Here is a 22,884-nt window from a genome sequence, read left to right on the forward strand (position 1 = left end):
AAATATGAAAGTAGATGTTTTGAAGGTCAAAATGGTTTTCTGTTTCGTGCACAAGACATGCAGGATTTTGATCAGAACTTTTAAGACTCCCCAAAGATTTCCAAGGAAATAGAGGATAGCCAGCCTCATTCACCTGAGACATGGTAAGTCCTTAGCACGAAACAGCATTCATTATGCTTTTCTCCATGGTTTAAAAAATAACAGCTGAAGGAAGAAACAACATGAGATCCAGCTGCAAAAAACATGTTCACAAACTTGAACTTGTTTGAGGGGAAACCCTGTTCTGCCATTTTTCTCCCCTGTTACTTCTGAAGTCTACTTTGTTTTTGTATCTTACCATTACATGAAGTACTCATTTTTTAATATTACTACCACAAATAAGTTACTCACCTCCAGTGTCTGGACAGCAGAACTCCACATAACAGGTCTCTGGAGAAAAATTACTTGCTTTGTGGCCAGATTTCCTTCACTAAAATTTAAAGAAAATAGTTACCATTTTTAAAGGCAATAATTGTCATGAACATATTCAAAGTCAGCTTTAAGGAGGCGTGTAGGTCCATGACTGAAAAGAGAACAAAGTATTATCTAGTTTTTTTAATTCCCCAACGGTTCTATAATGGTATTTTTTTAAAAGCAGACACACAGAACTGGGTCAAGGTGACTTCACAAGTCTTTTTTAAACTTAATCTTCACTGTTAAATATACAGCAACACATTACTACCTATTAGTATCACTACAACCAGGCCCAATCTTAATAAATCCACAGCTTCAGCAAATCTCTCAATACCTGGTGCTATGAAACTTGGGATTTCACATTCTTTACTGCTACACAGAGGTTGTAAAATGTCATCTCACTGACACAGCAGGATAAGCTTGCTGCCTCATCTCCTATGGATAATGGGCTTCAGCTCAGTTTTAGTAAGCTTTACATGAAGAATGAGATGAATGACAGGAGGTGTTTTGTACGAGGGAGGTACTGGCATAGGCAGGACAAGAAAATATTTTAGTAAGAAAAATAAAGAGGGGGGGAGAAAAAAAAGAGCAACTTCAGCCCTGGAACTTTTACAGATGCTAATACTGTTGTGGTAGACAAGGCAAAGGTGCTGGGTTTTTTCCAAAAGGGAATACTTGTAGAAAAATAACCATGGCATGTGAAGTTGCTCCCCAGACCAGATATTGCTGATATGATGTTTCATAAGCATTACACCCCCTTAGTGGTGGTAATAAATACATCCTCTAAGTTTTAATGTATGTCCATCACCTTCCCACCAGAAATACATGTCACCACACTGACAGTATACACAACACAAACCCCAACTCCACATTTCACTGACAGTGAAACAATTTCAAGACAAGAACTCCAGAATAAGAAGACTTTAAAAACTCCTGTTCTCTTCTAAATATCAGATACTACATTTTTATAAGCTCTTCTCCCTCCAACTGCTTCTGGGCAGAATTCAGTAAGATCTTTAGGCATATAGAGGCAAAACACTGAAATTGTTTGGCAAAAGCATGATTACAGATTTAACAGTGCAGTAAATATAAGTAGCAAAGTAGAAACACCAGAGATGAGACTTCATTTGAAGTATGTATGAGTCTACCTATTCCATAAAACACAGTGAATATGTTATTATGCATAACATTACAGAAAAAACTACTAAAACAATGTAAGTTTTTACTTCAATATGGATATGTGACAAGGGTAACCAACACATACATGAAGTTAAGGTAACCGATGCACGTTTCACAACCAACAGTTACTTTGTATTTAACTTCAGGGAGTTGCTCCAAGAAAAACCAGAGACGAAAACTATTCCTATGAGCTCAGAAGAGCTTGTTAACAGCATGCCCTAGTAAAGCTGCTGGAAGTGAGCTCTGAGAAAGTACACAAACTAGTACTCTTCTCTGCATAGACAGCCACTCAGATCAATAGTCAGTGACGATGGATTTGTGATTGTGTTTGGCCCCTCAAAGTCTTCCTTTCAGTCCGGCTGAACTCAGGTCATGGCATATTGTTGCATGTCTTCCTTGGAAGAGAACAGAGAACTACAACTCCAGCTTGTGGGAAAAACAAAAATGCAGGAGAACAAATTCATTCATTTCCTTAAGCTTAACAAGGTTTCCTGTTCCAAGAGTCCCTACCTCACTATTTGCATTCATTAAAAGAAAAAGTGTTTAGATTTTATGTCATTACAAGGAAATCTGCAATCCTGCAACCTTATTCCACTTGGCTAGGTATTTCTCTGTGCCTCAGTTATGTCTCTTTTGATCAATTCAAAAACGTCTCTTCCAAGCAACAAGGCTGAGCACAGTCCCTGGCATGGGGAAGAGCCTAAGGCTTATTTTGTAACAGTGTCTGCATTCCTTCAGAGAAAAGAAAAAAACCCAAACATTAAGCTACAGCTTGTACAAATTCTACTAGAACAGAAAAAGGACACGATGGTGAGTAGACAAGAAGTAAATTAACAAATTTCTAAGTCTGACCTTATTAAAATGCCGCACACGACAAAGCTGCTATGAGCTTAATTCACAAAGAACTCAATGACAGTGGGATTTCCACAGAATTTAAATGAGAAAAAGTGCTCAGAGCAAGGGAAGCTCCTTAGTTTCCCTCACATTTCTACACTCCCTCTTTGCCTCATAAGTCAGGGCATTTTGAAAACATAGATTATGGTTATTAAATTATCCTGGCTCACTACCTAAAGTCACTGTATTTGCACTCCATGGCCCATAGTCTGCCCTACCCATTTTCAGGGACTACAGTAATCAGTGAAGGGAAGTAAAGGTCACTGCAGAGTAAGGCTGCTGAAGCCTTTTTCCTGTCTTTTCTTTTAAGAGTGATCAAGAGCAACAGAGACCCTTTTGTTGAAACACCAGCAATTTGTTTGTCTGCTTATGCTGTATGGGCAAAAACTGTGTCCTCTCACATGTCTATATTTAAGTCGTCCAAAACAACCATGAAGCTACAAGCTCAGTAGTACTGCCCATGGCTCTGGTTTTGACAGATCCATTTTTTTAATGCACGAATATTTGATATATAAATAGAACAGATGTTACACAAGATTTTCTGAAAATTAACAAAGGGAATAGGATAAATTATTTTCACCATTTCATGTATTTCATGTAGTTTTTAAATTATTTTTGTTAGGTTTTTTTCCTCTTAATTTCTCAAAATAAATCTTTGCACTCCTTTGGAACTGGATAGCATCTAGATCTTCAGTTTTGAGACAGACACCAGCCTGGGATACTAAGTGTCCTGGCTTAAAGGATCTATTCCATGAAAAATTTAAAAAGCCTTAAAAACAGTTCTAATTTTCAACTACAAACATGTATGGACTTCTACAAACTCATGGTAATAACATACTAAAAACTGCAGCAGCACTAATTTACAAGCACAGTTTTTCTAGATACTCTCAAAAGATCTGAGATAAGGGAAAATTTTGCAATAAATTAGGAGAAAAGGAAGACAGAATAGAGGAGTGAATAAAAATGGGGATAATAGACATATTTTTCTTTAAATACTATGCACAAGTTCTATTTTAGAAATAAACATGAAAATATCATTTTGCCAGATCATCCGAAAATTGTTGCTGATTTTGTTTCTTCAGTGTTTCTGAAGCCTCTTAATATTCAGACTGGGTTTTGAGGTCAGAGTTTCGAGTCTGGGAAAAAAACCAGCTGTTGAGCAGCATAAAGTGTCCTTCTTTATTAAGCCTTTTGAATTCCTAGGACAAGCCACCACCATCACAGTAATGGCATCTTTCACAGCAGACACACAGTGACCATCCAGGAATTTCTTCTCTTCTTTAGATACCAACATCAGTGCCTAAAAATAGTAGTTATCAGTCACTACTCAGCTATCAGAACAGGAAGACATTCATTTTCTGATTCTCATGAATTCTTAATCCCTAATTAGGAATTCTTGCTAATAAGCTTTTTGCCTTTTTTTGAAGCAAATTGAATTGCTGTATATGACATATACTACAGGCACACAAAACATGATTCATCCTATTTCTTCCAAGAGTAACTCACAAGCTACAGTGGGACAACAAGCATTAGACAATTCATACAGACTCCTACTCAACCATTTAGGCCAGAAAACAAATGTTTTTTATTTGGCTGAGTTACTCTAGTGTGGATGCAAAATGAATCCAGTTTCAGATTTGGCCAGGATACAGCCCCTTCAGCATGAGCACTGCCATTAATGCTCTGCTTGTTTCACATCTGGGACACAACCCTGTTTGAGACCTAAATATCTTCCTGGTATTTTCTCACTAATTCAAGGAACAGCTCCAGCCTGATCAATCTGTTCATGCTTCCTACAGCACTGCATCCTATTTTTTGTCTTACAGCACTTTTCAGTTAGCCCTGGCTTTGCTCTGTGATTTCTGAGGTACAAACCAGCACCAGCTGATGTGCTGCAAGCACGGGCTGACACTCCCAGTGTCACTCAACAGCTGCTCAGGACATTCCCGACCCTGCTGTCCCAGCCCTGTGGGGATGGGTTCAGTAACAATGCTTGTGGGACATAAAAGGTTGCAAGTTAAATAATCTTTCATCCTATGACTCAGAACACACCATGACTACTAAAATCTTCCTCCCATTTTTCAAAGATTACACCCAGATTCTGAAGACTTACTCTCAAGCCCTAAGATTTGGCCAAAAATTCAGCTGTTTATGAACACCAGGCCCAGTAGTTTGTATAGCCTATAAGTCACTATGTTCAAAGGTAATACACTTAGGCTACAAAATTATTGAAGAAAATTAAAGGATAACCATTTGTTACACATTCTGGAAACTGCTTCTTCCAGAGGAAAACAAAACAGAGAGATCCTTAAAAAAAACATAACCATCAGAACACTGCACATTTTACCACAACTTCTTTTGTCTTTGCATTTAACCAGTTGCTTAAAATCAACTACTAGAAAAAAAACTGTCAAAAAACCGCTAACACTTATTTCCTGATCACAAAAGCCTCCTTCTTACGTGGGGTGAGTTGATTTAATTATGTCAAATCACTTGACCAGAACTCCACTTTCTTGCAGCAGCCTTCTTAGAATCTTTCACTCACATCTTTTTAATGGTGTCTTGATTTAACACAGTGAAGTCTGGGATCCAAAGATGACTCAAGTCATCCACTCTTTCCACACTTGTTAATGAGTCCTAAGTCCTGCCTCGGTACATTTGTTTGTTTTGAAGCTTGGCAATCTTAATCTAATGGTTGAAGAAGTAAAAAAGGATGAGAGAACAGAAGCATTAAGAATGTTTGGTTTAGTGTTCCATTTGCCATTTTTTAGCTTGATGCTGTGATGAAAGCAAGAGTGCCTTTTGAGGTGAACCATAATGTCTACATTAGAGAAGAGAAAGAGCCCAATAACTTGTTGGATTACCACATTCTCTGCCCTAATTTGCAACAAATACTCCATCACTGTCTTGTGACAACATGAGTTTTCCCTTAGTCTAAATCAGTCATTCACCACGGTCCTAAACTACTGAAACATTTCAACACTTGCTTCTGGTGGAATCATGAGTAACCCCATTGCTGTGGACTGGGTACGTGATAAAAAGGTTCCTAAATAAAATCTTTCATGTTTAGATTTACACAATGTATTTTAAATTTAGAATTAGACTCACTGAAATCAGTAGTCCTAAGCAGATGTAGCAAAGCATTTCATGAAAATGCTACTTACATCTTAAGCTTAACATACATTTAACATCATCAGCATTTTTCTTCCTTTTACATTTTAGTATGCAAGTAATTATTTGATAATTCTCAGACATACACACCCAAAAAAAGCTGTAACCAATAGTCTGGGTACCTGTCATGTCGTACAATTGGTGTAGGCAGGACACAGGTCAGGAGCCATCCAAACTCAGCCAGCGTGTGTAGTAGAGGTCCATAATCTGTTTTAATTTCACACCCCTACATTAATAATTATAAAAAGTAGTAAAGAGACTCTGTACAGGTTTTATTTGCATTTCTACACAATTACAACACCTCCCCTCTCACTTTTAATGATATCCTTTAAGATGACATCAAGCTGTTGTTTGATGGAGATTGATTATTTCAAACTGAAAACAACTTTAAAAGTTCAAGACTAGAAAATCCATAAAAACAGAATTTATTAACATTAGGTATGAGCCCTGACTCATCAAGACGTAATTGAAAGCACATCTCACTCATTAAACTTGTCACTTTGCTAAATTGGTGCCTAAAACTTTTTAAGCACCATAATTAGGTGTCTCAATTGACACCTTCACATTTGTTACTCCATATGTAAAAAGTAAGCATCTCACTTAGCTACATACTTAAAGTTTTGGTGGGTCTTTTGGTGGTGTTTTTTTTTTTAATAGACAAGTTTTTACTTTGATATTGATTTTGTTTCCCACTGGTAAATGCATTTACCACTGGATATTTTAAAAGTAAGACCTTAATCCAACAACAACTGCTTTGAGACATCATTCATACCAATAATCCTAAAAGATTAGAGTATTTCTAAAGAGTAATTTAAGTAATCTTATTGCTGTAACCTACTACAGCAGTAGATGTAAATTTATTAGGAAACTCAAGTCTTTCATACTTGTCAGTAAAATTTTCATAAAAACACATCTGAATATCATACTGAATTAATTCACTACCCCTTTTCTCTTGTTTTTCTAGTTCTAGCTATTTTCTCACCCTTTTAAAAAAATACTTCACACTATCAATGTAACCTGCACTTGCTGAAATTACACCTAAATTGGTCTGAATCACACACAAAAAAACCCCAAGAAATTTTCTCTGCTAGTTGTATTTGTTGGTATGAACATTTACAAATGTCAAGCCAGAACTCCTCAGGCATATTCCTTTTATGCATATTTACTAATGCCCAAAAATCTGATTTTATTTTTATCATTCAGGGAGGGCTTTAGTTAAGCCTAGGCAGGTGACTTCAGGAAACCATGCTGAATGTTTATGGAACACTGGTACCAGCATCCTAAAGGAAAAAACAAAGAAAAATACAAGTAGGAAATAGCACTGCTAAATCATCACCTATTTACCTCAATGACTGTCCATTGTTCAACAACTATTGCATCATTTCCTTTCCTGTTAGAACCTGGAACCCCAGCACCTTCTTCTTCATAGATAAATAATCCTTCTAAAGATTTGGGCAAATAATCCCCTGTGGACATAAAAAACAAGCATTAAGTTTTAGGTTAATAGATTACCAAGATGTACACAAGATGTTTCTTTCTCACTGAACTCCAAAATAAAATTAAATTTAGTCCTCTAAAATAAAATTAAATGAATCAGCAACTCAAATTTGTGGTTATTTATGGAGTGTGCAAGTCAACTTACTATTAAAATCCCTTTTTCTATAGAAATTGAACTAGGAGCTACTTTCTTACAAGCATTAACCCCTGCCATACTCCAGTATGAATTCCAGTTTCCAGTATTTAACATATCCATTGCAGAGGATGGGCACAACCCTTTTTCTCGACTTCAATATTGTTTTCCTGACAAGAACTGTGGCCTTTGGTGTGGTGGGAGAGAGCACAAAAATGAGTGAATCATTAAGTGCAAGGCCCAACTACAGCTACTTAAATACAGAAATGGCCACAGGAAAAGCCTGAAACCAGTAATTGTAGGAGGATTCCTGATGGGAAGGAACTTTCAGAGCACAACTCCCTGACCCACATGTCAAAGCCCAGTAGCATCCGTTTGGCCCAAACTAAAGCTGTGCATCAAGTACTGGTTCATTTTTTGCTTTTGCTTCTCCTGACAGCCTTTGGGAAGCCTTTTGGGAAGATTTACTTTGACAACTGACTAACAAACTAAATTGCTACAGCAAAATTATATAGTCCTCAGAATATGAGCATTAAATCCCCTCCAATACTGGATGAGGTATGTTATTACCTGGGTATTAAAGACGCAGTTATTCACACAGAGAGGAGCAGTAGGCTCTCTCTGGGGGGAATGGGAAGGCTGTAAAACTGTTGTTGGACAACAGCTGCAGAGATTAATTTCAACAGCTGCCAAAACCACCCTTCAGTGAACTGTAACAGATCTCCAGCCAGAGAGTTCTTTTCCAGCTCTAAAAAAACTCCATATTGAAAACTACAAGTCTGAATTCTCACCTCCCCTCCACCAAAGGAAATTTGGTTCTTCCACTGACTTAAGTAAATAGGAATAATAGTTTCAGAGTAAAAAAGGTGATTGTTACAGACTGGCATTAGACTGTTCATGTGCACAAAATACAGAGTTTGAGAGGGACTAGCTGCCAAACTCCATCAGAAGTAAATCTACATTGATGAGCTTATGTGCCTCTGAGACACTAAACTCACTGCAGAAAAAGCTGCACACTTAAAACCATGGAGAGCAATGAAAACTGAAGAGTTGTCATTAGTGTCAAGCTTTTGTTTTTGAAGAATTATAATTTAACTTGCAAAGATCTTATGTCTTGCAGGTTTTTTTTAATTTAAGGTCTTCAATAATCCAAGTTTTGCAAAGGGGATGAGAAGTGCATATTGTTTTAAATCAAAATTATCAGAAAAAAGCATAAGGCATAGTAAACATAACAACTACTCAAACTGACAATAATTTTACGCTCCTCATATAATTAGTGTAAAAAGCAGACAAAGTGACAGATGAAAGCCACTTTAATACATTATTAATTATCTACTGCACTTGCTAATCATCCTGAGCATTGCAAAAACTGTTTAAGGTCCCTGAAACCTTTCCAACAAACATGTGACAAGACTTTTCTCCACTGCAACCCTGTATTTTGCTTGCTTACACTGCAATAATTAATTCTAAAGGAACATCAACAACTTGCAACTTAGTACAAGCAAGACAGGTGCAAAGCCAACCAAAGCATCAGCTTAGTGATGTATAAAGTGTAGGTTTGCTATCAAACAAGATTTGTTAAAATGGTTAATTGTTTTGGAATTTATGAATCATGTCAGTTTGTCTTGGTTTGTACCGTGAACACTAGGGTAACTACCATTTTCTTCACTCTTTTTTCAAGTAATTGTACAACAGTAGCTACCTACTGTTTTTTACACACTTTTAACTTCTGGCTTTCAGACAAATCCAGTTCAAATGGAAATGAATCTCCCAATTACATATTTTACCAGCAATAGTTTCAGAGTTCTAAACACTTTTCATCCCATTGTCTTTTCCTTGAGAAAGCACAAACCAAACCAGAAGAACTAGCACAAAAGGTTTATTTTGTTATAAAGCTACTCTAGTTTGCTGCTTTGACAATTGTCAATTTGATAAAGCAAAACTTTCAATTACTTAGTCTATTATAAATTTAGGATTCTGATACCTAAAAGGGAGTAATTTATTTTCTGGGCAGTTACAAATCTGGCTGGACATGTATACATAAATAGTGTTCCATCAAGAAGCAAAATATAATCACAATTTTTTTCAAGTTACGTAGTTCTATGTAAACAAGCAAAAGCTTCACGATATCCTGGGCCAGTACTCACCTTTAGAAGTTTCCCAGTGTACAAAAGAATCAACTAAGGCCAATCCTTGTTTATAATAAAATGTAGTTAATTCTAGCCAGTCTGCTTCCAGCGTACTAACAACTGGCCCCTTCCTTGTTACTTTCATAGACAAAACACCTTCATGGTAGGTCCAGCAGGTAGAATCATCATCAAAAACATTGAAGACTGTATAGAGCTTGTCTAAGGAGAGAGAAAGGAAGAATGAACCTCAAACATAGTGCTCCAAAATTAGTAATACTACTAGTCTCCTATTTTAACATAGTTTTCTAATTCTAAGCAACAGTTTCAATAATTGTTTCTCAATGTGGCTCTGCTTAAGACCTAAACACACTCAGGACAAAGTGTGAGGGAAAGTACACTTTAGGATATCAGGAAAATGTGAACGCATTACAGCTGGGCTGTCACTGAATTCTTCAGGTAGTTGAGATTTGCATAAAGAAAACATACAAGGACTAAGAAAAACCCAGTGGAAGCAGCCTTCACCTCTGCCACTTGTGGAACTTCTGGCTACAAATATTTGCAATTATTAAAAAAAAATTCTAAGCTTGAAAATATAAGGAATGTCTTGTACTGACTTTTACCCATTATTTCTGAAGTTAAGAACCAGTGTAATTAGTTACTTTCTGGGATTTTCCTGTACTAACTGATGATCAGTGGAAGTTAAGAACAAAAAGCCAACATGTCCTCAAATTGTTTTTCTGTCTAGGTATTAACAGAGTATTGTAACAAAACCAGTCACAAGCAAGCACTCATTAAGATATCCATAGGATTTTAGGAAATCACAATCACTAATCAGAAAGTTATGAAATCCTAGCTACGTGAGTGTGTTCTATAAATACACTTGTATGTCACTGGTGTAGAGAAGTAACACAAAGCAGTTGCCCAGAAATATTCTCAGATTGCCTAATACTGCTGGGCAGCCTAAATCAAGGCAAACCAACCTCTAAACATGGAAGTTTTCACTGTCCAAACAAAGGAATTCCTTATCCTTCAGAAAAAAAAAACCCTGTTCCCCAATACAACTCTTCAATTCCTCACATCTATCAGAAATTTACCTCTGCAAGCAATGTATTATAGTCAAAGTTCAATAGAATAGTCCAAAGACCAAAATAACAGTAAAAATACATACTTATAATTCCCAAATCTATAACTTGACACAATTTTGCCTCTTTCGGGCAGAGCTAAATGGAAGTGGCACACTGGCATAGCAGTATATACCTACACACATGTAAGACTGCCTTGGAAAACTTACATCAGTATTTTCAAAATGATGGTTACATAAAACATAGACCAAGAAAGGTGATAGGGTTTCCAGAAGTTTTATCTTATGAACTCCAGTGATTTTCTATCTGCCTAGTGTAGAGAAGCCTGGCATATCCTTGTCAAAGCTTTTTCAAGTTTCCTGAGAACACTGCATGTAGGGGATGCACTGGCCGCTGATCTATCTGGTCACACCAGCCTGCACAAACAATTGCCCTGAACAGAACCAAGAGTTTTCCCTTCTTTCTTACAGGACTTCTATTCTGCTCTATTTAGCAAGCTGTAAGAAAAGAGTTAAACTTTAACAGATTATGCTATAAAGGCTCACTTGTAGAAAAACTTCATTTACTAAAGTGTTAAAAATGAGAGGGGCATTGATTATCTCTGTGCTTAGAGTCATTATTCTCACAATCTACAAACTGGAGAGGCTGCTTTAACAGCAAAGTGAAAATGTTCCTTTTGAGAGCAATTAAAACATGCCTGGTTCATACAGGAATGCAGCCTGATATGAAAGTTTCATGCTGCCTGCTTTCCACAGTATTGTGTCTTGCATTAGTTCTCTTAGATGACTTCTTCCTTTTTACCTTCTCTTGGCAGCCAAGAGGCCTCAGAGTTTCAGGACCAGAAGTCAATGTTTCAGGCCATTTTTTACACACACTACACCAAGCACCTCATTCTTCTACAGCTACATTGTCTATCACAACACCAGCATTTTTTCAATTATGCTTTTCCTTCCTATACTTCTAATGCTTACTTTTCTCTAAGAAATTCATTTTGTAACAATTATTGTCTTCGATTTCATGGTCAATGCATTAATTTCAGTGATCTCTTTCAGGACACTTCTTGAAGGCACGTTAACCAGAAAGAATCCATTATGAACGGATTTATCTGCTGTACATTGCGTCAGTTGCCTGGAAGCATGTAAAATTATGGCTCTAGCTGGAAGGGGCTCTCTTCGTTGTCAGCTTTGAAACAGGCACAACTGGCATCACAACATACTTGGAAATCATTATGTATTTATAAATTAATATTGAGTAAAACTACATGTGCATTACAGAAAATATTTTATAACAATTGCATCCTTCTATAAGGAAGGATTTCTACTGCCACATGTTTGTTATACACATATTGAACAAAACACCTTTCTGTTTGCACCACATTTCAAACCATGATTACACCGTGGGTGATTCTGGGGGGTTTGTTTGTGGTTTTCTTTATTTCTTTAAATTGGTAACTAGAATTCTGACAGTACATCTATAATAGTCTATATGAAAACTGAAATATCATTTTAATGTATTACCACAGCTCACATACATAAAGCAGAAGGTAAGTATTCCTTCTGCTTCTTTTACTGGCACTCTTTTAGAAATATGTATGCATTTACATACGCATGTGTAGGAGCATCTTCCAAAACCAGCATTTCATACAACAGAAAATGACGTTCTTCTTTTTTTTCCAACACCTCAACAACTCAATAAAAGACCTTATTTCTGCAAACAAACAAGCAGCATTTATTACCATCTCCTTTTCGTGGTTTAGAAGGGCTGACTTCTTTTCCAAACTGGAAATCTGAATCCTCTAACAGCCTGCTTTCTCCATGCATTTCCTCCTCTATCCCACTCTCGGACGAGTGACCACTCAGCGCCCCTTCATTCCAGTTTTTACAGTGTTCATCAAAGTTTTCTCTTCTGTGTTCCCTATTTCTTCTGCCCAGTGTTGATTCCAGCTCTGCACCTCCATCTGTGCTTGTTCCATTACAGGCTTTAGGCTGAGGAAAATGTTGTGTTACAAATCCCACAAACTTCTTTCCTCTTTTAGCAGCTTCATTAACCTGTAATACAACATAAACTTAGCTGCAAAGTCATTTCAGAATTGGATAGACCTTTTTCTTCTTTAAAACTTGTACATAACACAAACCACTTGACTGAACTGCTGAGGACATAAAGGCATAACACTGTATTACAGAAGGGTGGCTTGTCTTTGATGCTGTCCCTGCTTCAAAGTAAGTGGAAGTTTTCCAGCACATCTTTGGAGTCAGGCCAAGAAAGGTGGCCCACACTAGTACTGACTTCACAGTCTTCATTTAGAACAAAGCCAAAGTATTTTATTTACTGTGTTGTATTGATAAGCAGTAGAGCAGAGCAATAAATAGTATTTCTCTAAATATGTGATGCCAGACATACTAGAAGTACTGACCTCCAACACCACAGCAGTGCCTCTGTCATGGGCCATGAGCCATTATTCCTGGTTCCCTTTGAGGCTACTCAGCATTGTTATTACTGAGGACAGTGGAGGAGCAGAGAAAGGAGGGAGCTAGAAGCAAATGGAAACCCTCTTATTTCAGCCAGTGGTGTCTTCTCTAGACTGAAGTCTCAATATACACCTGTAACATCTGTGCCACCTGTGGGATGTGTCTTCTTGAAGGTGGTTTTTTCCTGCTTTAAGGAGTGCTGCCGTTTAGGAAGCAGACCCCACTGACATCTTGTGCTACCAGCTCCTCTGTGAAGTGAAGTCTTCACAGGTAAATACAGGAGCTTCAGCTCAGAAAGAGGACATCACATGGCAAGTACTGGATTAAGTGAGGGCAGAGGGGGAAGGATCTTTATTCAGTTTACTCACATTAACTATTAATCCCCCGAGTGAGGAAAAATCAAACAGTTGAAGATACTGCAATCATTTTTAGTATCAGGCCAGTGACACTTCAGCCTATCTACTACCATTATTTATGTACAGCAACAATACCATGTGCCAGTCACTGTGGTTATATATACAGAGCTGCTGCTTCAAGGACAACCCAAATAGTTACAAATTTAACAAGCAACAGAAAAAAATAGACAATACGATAATCTTTTTGCTGAAAATTTTATTGTTTCAGATCTTAAAAAAAAAAACGTACTAAGATTTGACTGGATTAATGGCTCTGTCTTTTTAAAACTAAGAGCATTTTAAAATCAAATTATTCTCACGCATTACTTCTGTAAGAGATATGGCTTCAAGACTCCATCACTGCCCATTTCAAATGTGTTTTTCCTTCTAATCTTTGGTACACTACACCACCAACTTGGAATAGGTATATATATTATAAGTGCATAATGTAATCACATTTTAAATTTGAAACTCCTGACAAAGTCAAAACAAGCCATTTAGAAAATACAAACAACTCTAACCATCTTTGAAATTTCAAAAGATTTCCAATATGCTTTTGCTTCTACTACCTTCCTTGGCAACTAATGTACAAGATAGCACTAACTCTTGTAATAACAATAGCTTCCTGTTTCAGCAAGTCTTCAATTTTGCAGAAGTTAAACACAAAAAGAACCAGAACTATAACTTGCATTCCACTGTAAGTCTACTGTAACTATACAATGTTTTCAAAAGCTTTGTCAAGTAAGTATTAATTATAGTTCCTATACATGTTGTATTTTTTGTTAAAGAATGAAAAGAACATTTCTTCTTAGGTACTTATCTCAGAAGAAACATAGAACTTCACACATCATACAAGTATTTTATAAAGAGTGACCAAGCTTGGACCTGATTCTGCTCTCAGTGAAGACTTCCAGAGCTTTACAGGGATACTTAGTCTTACATTACAAAAAGTAACTCTTTTCTCACTTTGAGAAAAGTTTTGTAGCTTTTACAAAATAAATACAAAACTAAAAGCACAACCACTAAATTTAACGTATATGTATGACAGAAAAAAAAAATCTGAAGAGAAGTTTGAAAAAACTCCATTACCTTTTCTAGCAGCTCTTTCACTACTTCATTTGTCAGTGTTTCATATGTTAAAGGACATTCCTCAATCACTAGCCTGGGGTGCCTTTGTCCTCTGGGTGCTGCGTGCTTCTGGCTAGAACACAGAAAGAAAGCAGTCTTTGTCAGGAGTTTGCTGCCAACTTGAGCAAATGCTTGCATATAGAATTCTTTTCTTTTGGAATAGTTATGAATGAAATCCTGACAATGCTTCTTCATACTTTTTAGAACTGGTTTTGGTGTTTTGTTTTATTTCTTACACAAATTGGTGGGTACTATGTGCTTCAATGCCAGGAAAAGAATATTAATATTTAACAGGAATTTCATCTGAAGACCATGCAGAGAGATTTTGGAAGTTGAGTTTTACTGACAAACAGCTCTGCCTTTTTAATAAATAAATGCAAAAATCTCTGACAATGTAAAACACACAAATTTAAACTATAAATTTAGCAACCACAAAGCAGGTTCAGTTTTGCAGAAAACACACCATGAACAGAAATGGTCCTTTTACATTGTTAACATCCTGGTGCTTAGTTTTCTAACTAAAGCACAGCTGCAGCTGTTAAATGAAACAGTACAGGCAAATACTAGGAATAAAAAACAAAAACACTTACTGAGGGTTAAATAATGTTTAAATCTCTCATATTTAAGCTGGCAAACTAACTTCCATTTAAAGTTACAGAATAGTACTCATGTTTCATCTAAAGCCAGCTGTTTTATTAGTCAGAAAATATTTAGTGTATGCCAATAATATAATGGGATTTTATTTGATGTTTCCTTTGTATAATCATTTCATTTAGTAAAGAACATCAATTAGATACATTCAAATATGAAGGTTTCAAACAGTAGTTAGAGAAGGTGTATTTGCCTACAGCAAAACCAGCCTTGGTACTTATGGCACCTGGGAAGGAAACTGGAATCTACACTAGTTTCACATGTAGGCTACAGAGTTACAGGCCTAAAGGTTCAAACAGCTTCCAAAGGATGCCACATCTACAGGAATAAGGCAAATTGCAGGAGCTGTGTGCTGGCAGTGTCAGCTCTTGGATGCCTCAACTCCAGGGCAAGCATTTTGCTTTCTTACTCAACCTTTTGCCCACAGGAACAGCATTCACCTTGTTTGCAGATGAATTTATAAAGATTATGTTGTGTGAGCAGCATATACTCTGGACAATGCGTGTTTAATCAAAGGTTTGAGAATTTCTCTCAAATGAATCTTTTAGGAAAGCATTGATGGAGTGGCAGCGAGGCAGCTTCCAGTTCACACCATCCCAGCCCTCAAATAAAGGCAAGAACCTTTGTGCATCACATGAGGACTCAGGAGGGAAGGGGAAGCTTGACAGCTTTTAATGCTCTAAGAAATCCACTCTTCTAGTTATTCAAAACAAGAACAAGAGGTTATCTCCTTTGCATTCAAAGAAACTAATGAATGGTAACATTGCTTTGTATGTGTTCTTTAGCATCACATAGTGATTACAATGCAGTAAAAACAGGAGTAATAAACAAGATCATGGATCTGGAACATAAACAAGCTCTTGCCTCTCCCTCAGTGTCAAAACTAAGCTTTTAAGTATGACCTCTGATCCAGAATGATGATTTCCTTCTTAATAAGGAAAAACCTCAAACTACCCCAATAAAGTAATTCACAAACTATGTCATTTTTCCCTGGGAAAGGACAAAAGTTTTGAAAACCAAGAAAAAGCAGGCATGAGATAGTTTACAGTAGTTTATTACTCTCCTAGTATTTTGGTTAATCTTTTATTTGCTGCACATTCTAAGGCAGATGATGTTACTTTTGTTAGGATATTTACTAAGGCAAAGGAAACATTAGCTTATTGTGCGCTTAGCATTAATTAAAGACATTACTAACTGGCTGATCTGACTGGCTAAGTCATTCTTAGTCATTTCAAATTGATAAGTTATGAATACTGAGCAGTCCACTTACAAATGGCTTCAGTAAGGGATCAATGTGTTCAAGTTATTTCACTGTTACCTTGGTTTTAACCGTGACAGCACTACTCGATACATGTGGCTTGCAGGGAAATTCCTTCTCCGTCCAATCGGCAGCATAATGGGATGAACAGCTCCAACAACATAGCCCTTGCTGTAATATTCTTCCACCTGAGATGCTATATCCAACACAGAACTGATCCTGATAACTTCTGGATTTGAGGAAGCTAAAAGCATTGAAAGCAGAAGAGAAGCACATGATATTGTGTAGTGTCTATAAACATCTTGGGTGAGTTCCTTTTATGTAAACCACACAAAACCTAGCCCCAGGCATTTACTAAAAAACTACAGTTCTATTTATACCAGAAAAAGCAGATTCACAGATGATTCAACACTATTCAACTACTTCAAATACCTATTTTTATAACTTAATATAATCTATTTTTAACATACTTGGCAACATTTTCTGTTTGATCAAGGTCTGCCAAGCTTGAAAAGCTGTGTTAACATTTGAACACATAATAGAGCTGAACATAACAAAGCAACTATTTTGTCTGGCCAAAGCCTTAAATATATTCATGCAGTATCTCTCAATTCTAGTTTTGAGGTAAATTCCCACAACAGATTGAAGTCTACGACAACTGATTTGTTTCCATTATTTTTTTCCCCTTAGAAGTGATCTGTGGAGTATCAGTTGACATTTTGACAGTCCCAGTTCCTTTTTTCAACACACTTACACATAACCTAAAAAACTTTGTGCTGTCACTGATTTTTAAGGAGGGCTCCTATCACCATGTGCAGGCATTTTGCATCAATAGGCAGCACCTGGATAATACATTATTGCTAGGGAAAACTACAGACATAAAAGGAAAACTTCTTGGAGAACCTTTTTTGAATGGTCCTCAGCTTTTGCAGAGAGAAAAGGAAGATTCCACACCGGTAACAGATGACATTCTGCTACAGTGTCTGATGGGTCAGTAATTCCTGTTTCTCTCAAGTACAGCTGGAACTCTAGATGCTCTCAGAAAGCAGGAAATCAATACTCATACACAAACAGCAGCAGAAGAGTAATTATGCCAGCACAGATTTGCCAAAGCTTTCATCTTTTGCACTCAGGAGCTATGATAACAAAACAGCCTGGCTGGAAGTCTGCTGGTCTATTGGTGGCCCCTGCTCCAAGCAGCCTGCTTGTCTGGATTCTGATGGGTCCCTCTCTGCAGAACTTTCTAAGCATTAAGGCCAGTGCCCATCTGCATTAAAGAATGCCTCAATCAAAACTAAGTGACCTGCTGCACATTTTCCAAGATACAAACAACTTGAACATGCTGCCCTGAACATTATTTTTCAAACCATACAACTGCAAGTAATTAAATACACTAACTCTCCTTTGATTCTGTAATCTAAAACATGTATAAAATAAAATAAATGAAATTACATAAAACTCTCATCACTTTGTTGAGTTAATTGCTTGTTCCTACCTTCTCTTGTCTATCTGCATTTAGTGCAGGTTGGTAATAGCAAGGAATTTAAGGACCTAAGACAAAGCAAGTCACTATGTTTGTCTGTCCTACTGTTTTTAACTATCATAAACCAGATATGACTCCTTAGTTTGCACTAATATTTTATTCTAATAAACTGAATTAGAACTCTGCTGATTCACAAGTAGTGTTCTGTAAAGCCTCTCTATACTGCTTTCCCACTATAAAATGAGGATAATATTGACATACACACACTTACGGAGGGCTTTAAAAAACTAGTGTTTCAGAACTAGTATTCAGAAACTAGTATTTCAACAACACTCAAATGCTTTTTAACAGCAATTTCTACTAATGGGACAAAGGAATGGTGGCCTACTTGGCTTGTCACTGTAAGAGTCTTAACAAAAAAGCCATCAAGAGGAACCAGAATAACTTATACCATAGGAAACACACACTACTAAAAATTATCACCAACACACATATTGATGGTTTAATGCTGATAACCAGTAAGTTCAACCTATTAAACTACACTGTCAGTCATTCTCAGTCATAAAGACAGGGCTGTTGCACTTTTTCTTTAAGCAGACAGTGTATCACTTATCTCCTTTTGTAAAGAGAGGATATTTTGTCATTAGCAATCCCCTCATCCCATGATTGCACTCATTGTAAAACTGGTAGATATGTATTGAGAAATAACTGCTCCATAGCTCACAGGCCAAAAAAGAAGGAATGATGCAATATGATCATCACTTCCCTGGTTTTATAGATGTCTTAAGCCCTTTTTCATAAAAAAAATCCTTCCTGATGTGCTCTCAACAGGTAGCCAACACTATAGCAATAGCAGCTCCAGGTGGCTTTCTAGCTGCATGGTAAGCCTCAGATGCAGGGTACTGAAGAGGATGACAAAACAGCTATTTCATACACATTCATCTGGTATGCAGAGTGACAAGAAGGTGACAGCATGTCATCTCAGTAGGCTGCATCAGTATTTCTTCTTTTCCCTAAAAGGAGGGTAGTGGATAAAGCATAAGCATTCTGCTTAGTAGAAATAAACTCTCTTTACTTTCTGGTTCAACTGACTCCAAAAAATAGCAGCTGTTTTTGTGATTTGGATATGCCTCATGACCCAGACCTTGGAATTTACAGTCATTGACCAGCATTTAAAATTACACTTCAGAGTCCACTGCTCCCTTTTCTTTGTACTATTCCGTTCTAACAAAATTTAAAATTAGCTGTATTTTTCTTGTTTGGGATTCCCCTGATGGACAGCATCCTCCATGGGACTCAAAGCTAATTTTTACAGTAGGGATGAGAGCATTTTGGGGACCAGGAAGGGAGAAGCCAAGGTTCAGTGCACAGCTAATAACTAGTTAAGATGCACAGGGACTCCAGCCAGCAAATTCAGACTACAGCATGGTTGACCTAATCTGCATCATGGCCTGGGAGAAGATCAGGGACTGCTCAAAGTTTCCCCAGCAGGCTCATTTTGACTTCAGATTGCATATACCTGATAAAGCACAGAATAAGGCATATTGAAATGAAGCAACACATTTATGCTTGCTATACTTTTATCTTGATGCAGGATATGGTTTACTGTAAAATCCTAAAATATTAGTAAGTGTAGATTTTTCTGTTTTACTTGGTGCAAGACCCAGTGGCAAGAAATCGCTGGAGCACACAGAAATCCCCTGTGCAGGGGAAGACTTTGTTCCGGAAATAGGCAAAGCAGAATGAGTGCCATAAACACACAACTTACAGCACAGCAAAAACTTTGGTCTGAAGTGATAAAGGGCTCTCAGTTTCATTTAGCCAAAGCATATTCAAATAACTACAAGTACATGAGCTAGTCAACTGAAGTATAAGGAAAAAAGAAAAAGGCTCAGTAGATTCTCCACAGTACTGGAGCCAATCCCCCCATTTCAGAAACACTCAGAATTGAAAAATGCCTCCAAGACAGTATATACACACACCATGCTTTTTTCTGTATTAATTTTAGCTCTAAAATAGGGACTTAAAAAATAGATTTTAAGGTTAGGCACACACATAGCTAGAACCATTCAACAGAAAGATACCTGTGTTTACAAATCCACTTACTTCAAGTGAGAAACCTAAAAAGGAGTAAGGCAATTACCTGAAACTGATCTCAGTTATTTAATATTCATAATTCCACTGAAGCAAAGCAATTCTGATTATCAGACAAAACAACAGAAAATGGATCTTTACTGCTGTGCTGCTAGGTTATTAAAACACAGATACACTTAATTTTACTTGATTGATGGGCTTTTACTTAAAAAGTCAAAACCACTTTTACAACAAATAATTCATACAATACTACTAGAAATTGTAACTTGAAAACACATCAAAACTATCTGGAACAGAGGCTATTTAAGAACACCAAATGCTCTTCAGTTTCAAAAAAATTGATCCTTTTTATATCAGTAGATTAGTAGGTAATCCATGTATGCATCAGGCAGCCTAGCTTTATTTCCAACATCTTACCACTATGTACTTAATAGTTTTGCTTCTTCAAAAGAAAAAAGCCAGTGAGAAACTTTTGTGTAAATAAACAGAACAGAATTAGATTTCCAGTACTAAACCTAGCAGAATATATCTTCTATTAGTATCTTGCAGTTTTTTAATGAAAATACTCCTGTATTCTAAATAAAAATATTACAAGAGTTAAAACTAATCAGAAGCCAGGTTTTGTTTATGAAAAAATTCCTGTAATTGCAGTAAAACCTGCACTTACACTGTTTCCCTCTATCCAACCCTTCTAGTAACAGCATTTACTCCAAATCCTTGTTTTTAAGCATTTCCAGTGGATTGGGTTGTTACAAAATGCAAGTTACTATAAAGTGACTGTAAAACTGAGCTGTCTGCTCTCTGAGGGCAGCCATCTGGGCTTGTTTATGTTTTCAACTTTGTGGAACAGGGAGTTGCTCTGTTAGAGATGGGACACCCTCGGGAAGGAAGTACCCCACAGAGCACTGTCTGCCTCTAGCTATGCATACAGATTTTGTTTCATTTCAGTCACAATTTCAAAAGACTATTCAACAACTACAAGTACAGCATTTGGAAAAAAAAAAGTAAGACCAAACTCAGACTTACAGAAACATCTACCAAGAGACTGCGGTGGGTGTAAGAGGGGAAGTTACTCCTGATATACAACTGAGGAACAGACTTACTTCTGCATAAAGTAACAAGGACAATGACAGCCTGTTTTCGGAAGTTGAGTGCTTTTAAAAAATTGTTATTCAATGAAGGCTCAGGCACAGTGTATTTTCTGAACCGTCCCACTGAACTCAGACAACTATTCAAAGCGAGTACGGATGGCAGTATCTGACTCACAGGAAACTAGGAAAAATCTCTTAACAGTTTTTAGCCAGCTTCCTTAACGAGGACAGTTGCATAATTTGGAGGGTTTGGTTGTTAAAAATACTTCAGCAGTTTCCATTGTCATTTTATACAAGTAAGAACCTTCGTCATGATTTGTGTTTCAAAATAAAAGTCTTGCATTTTGGCTAGCTTTGATAAAAGTGCCTAAGATTTACTGTAAGTCAAACAAGACAAAACTAAGTTAAATCCTGTTCCTTCTTATTTCAAATTACTGAAGATACAGCATAAAAGAATACCTTCTAAAGTAAAATCCAGCAACACATATTCATATGCAGAATCCGTCTTTGTTTCAACTTGTGGTCTCTTCAGTGTAGAAAAGATTTTTCCAGGGCTGCTATCATCTGGGTCTTCCAGCTTTCTCAGTCCGCACCCCATGGCAAGATCTGCAAATGATTAAGTCGCAGGAAAAGGTGGGGGGAGCAGCAAGATGTGTCGCTCTTACTACAGGAAAAAAAAGGAACCAAATAATTCCCCTTGATTTTTTTTTCTATTAGCTGTAAATCCAAACAGAGAAAAAGTCCAGCTCCCAGACCAAAAAGCAAAGGTACTTTCCATTCATTTTTAATATAGAAGCAGTAAGCTCATGATGATTTAAAGCTACAAACTTGGTTAAGAGTAGGCTTGATTTCGCAGCAACATTAGAGCTGCTCCAAACTAGCAGAGATTTTCCATGCCACGTCAATTTACAGCCAGCCCCTATCAGTGCTCCCTTGCAGAGGACACCAATAGTGCTTTGTTTGTCCTTCTAGACTGACCGGGTGAGGGGGGGCAAGGGGGGAAGAAGAACTGAAAAAGAAAGTTAGAGAGAAACTTGTCTGTCATTACTTACCTCCAGAAGTTCCCAACTGCAGTAGAAAGTCAGACAGGAAAAAAGCAAGTTAGTCAGAATGAAAGAATGAGAAAAGAGCCTCAACATGGTTGGAGACGAAAATCACTTCCAGAAAGGAAGTCAGCTTCAAGAGGAAATTGCTTCTGGCATCTCAAAGGGTAGAAAGGCAAATGAAAAGCTGTTTAGTCCTTATTTTAGATTTCAGAGTTGGCTCCTATTTCCTTTCTACCGGGACTTTCATCCAGAGGAAAAAAAAAAAAAAAACCCAAACATGAACACAGTGTAATAGTGTAAAGATATGTAGTAATTTCTTGTCCAGAAAATTCAATAAGAATCTTTATCATGAAAATTTATTCATGTAACTGGTTTTACAAAACACCAAAAAAATTACACTGAAATATTCTGTATTTCATATGGGAAAGACTTTTTCAACACCATATATGAATATATATATATATAAGCTTTGTTTCCCATTACTCCCAGGTATTAAACAAACAGAATCCTTTATCTCCTCTGTTAAACTCACCTTAGTTGGTACAGCCACAGACTTTAAACATTGCTTTCTAGGTAACCTTTTCTTTAGGGCCTAGAAATGCAGTGTAATTTTAAGGGCTTTCATTACTCTTCTATTAACTATTGCAAGTCACTTGTAACTGTATTACACCTGATGGAGAGCACAAAAATGCATGGGGGAAAAAAAGGAACACAGAGTTATTTTCTATGGCC

The 22,884-nt window shown here is 37.0% G+C and overlaps 1 protein-coding gene across 2 annotated transcripts in view; it reads right to left on the reverse strand.

Moving 5' to 3' along the window:
- The window catches only part of RFTN2 (raftlin family member 2), a 30,175-nt gene extending 7,514 nt beyond the window's left edge, over positions 1-22,661 (reverse strand). Inside the window, exons 1-9 of one of the 2 annotated variants that reach the window (XM_063400226.1) lie at positions 22,159-22,661; positions 21,566-21,712; positions 16,499-16,682; positions 14,491-14,602; positions 12,274-12,586; positions 9,475-9,675; positions 7,042-7,163; positions 5,820-5,923; positions 391-469 (exon numbers count right to left, since the gene is read on the reverse strand). In XM_063400226.1, coding sequence (XP_063256296.1) covers positions 391-469; positions 5,820-5,923; positions 7,042-7,163; positions 9,475-9,675; positions 12,274-12,586; positions 14,491-14,602; positions 16,499-16,682; positions 21,566-21,704 — 1,254 coding nt within the window. In that variant the 5' untranslated portion in view covers positions 21,705-21,712; positions 22,159-22,661. Of the gene's footprint in view, positions 1-390; positions 470-5,819; positions 5,924-7,041; positions 7,164-9,474; positions 9,676-12,273; positions 12,587-14,490; positions 14,603-16,498; positions 16,683-21,565; positions 21,771-22,158 lie in introns of both variants that reach the window. The other variant, XM_063400225.1, reaches the window with a different exon arrangement.
- Positions 22,662-22,884: the final 223 nt, after the last annotated feature.

Source organism: Prinia subflava, chromosome 6 (assembly GCF_021018805.1).
Source record: "Prinia subflava isolate CZ2003 ecotype Zambia chromosome 6, Cam_Psub_1.2, whole genome shotgun sequence".
Classification (NCBI taxonomy): Eukaryota; Metazoa; Chordata; class Aves; order Passeriformes; family Cisticolidae; genus Prinia; species Prinia subflava.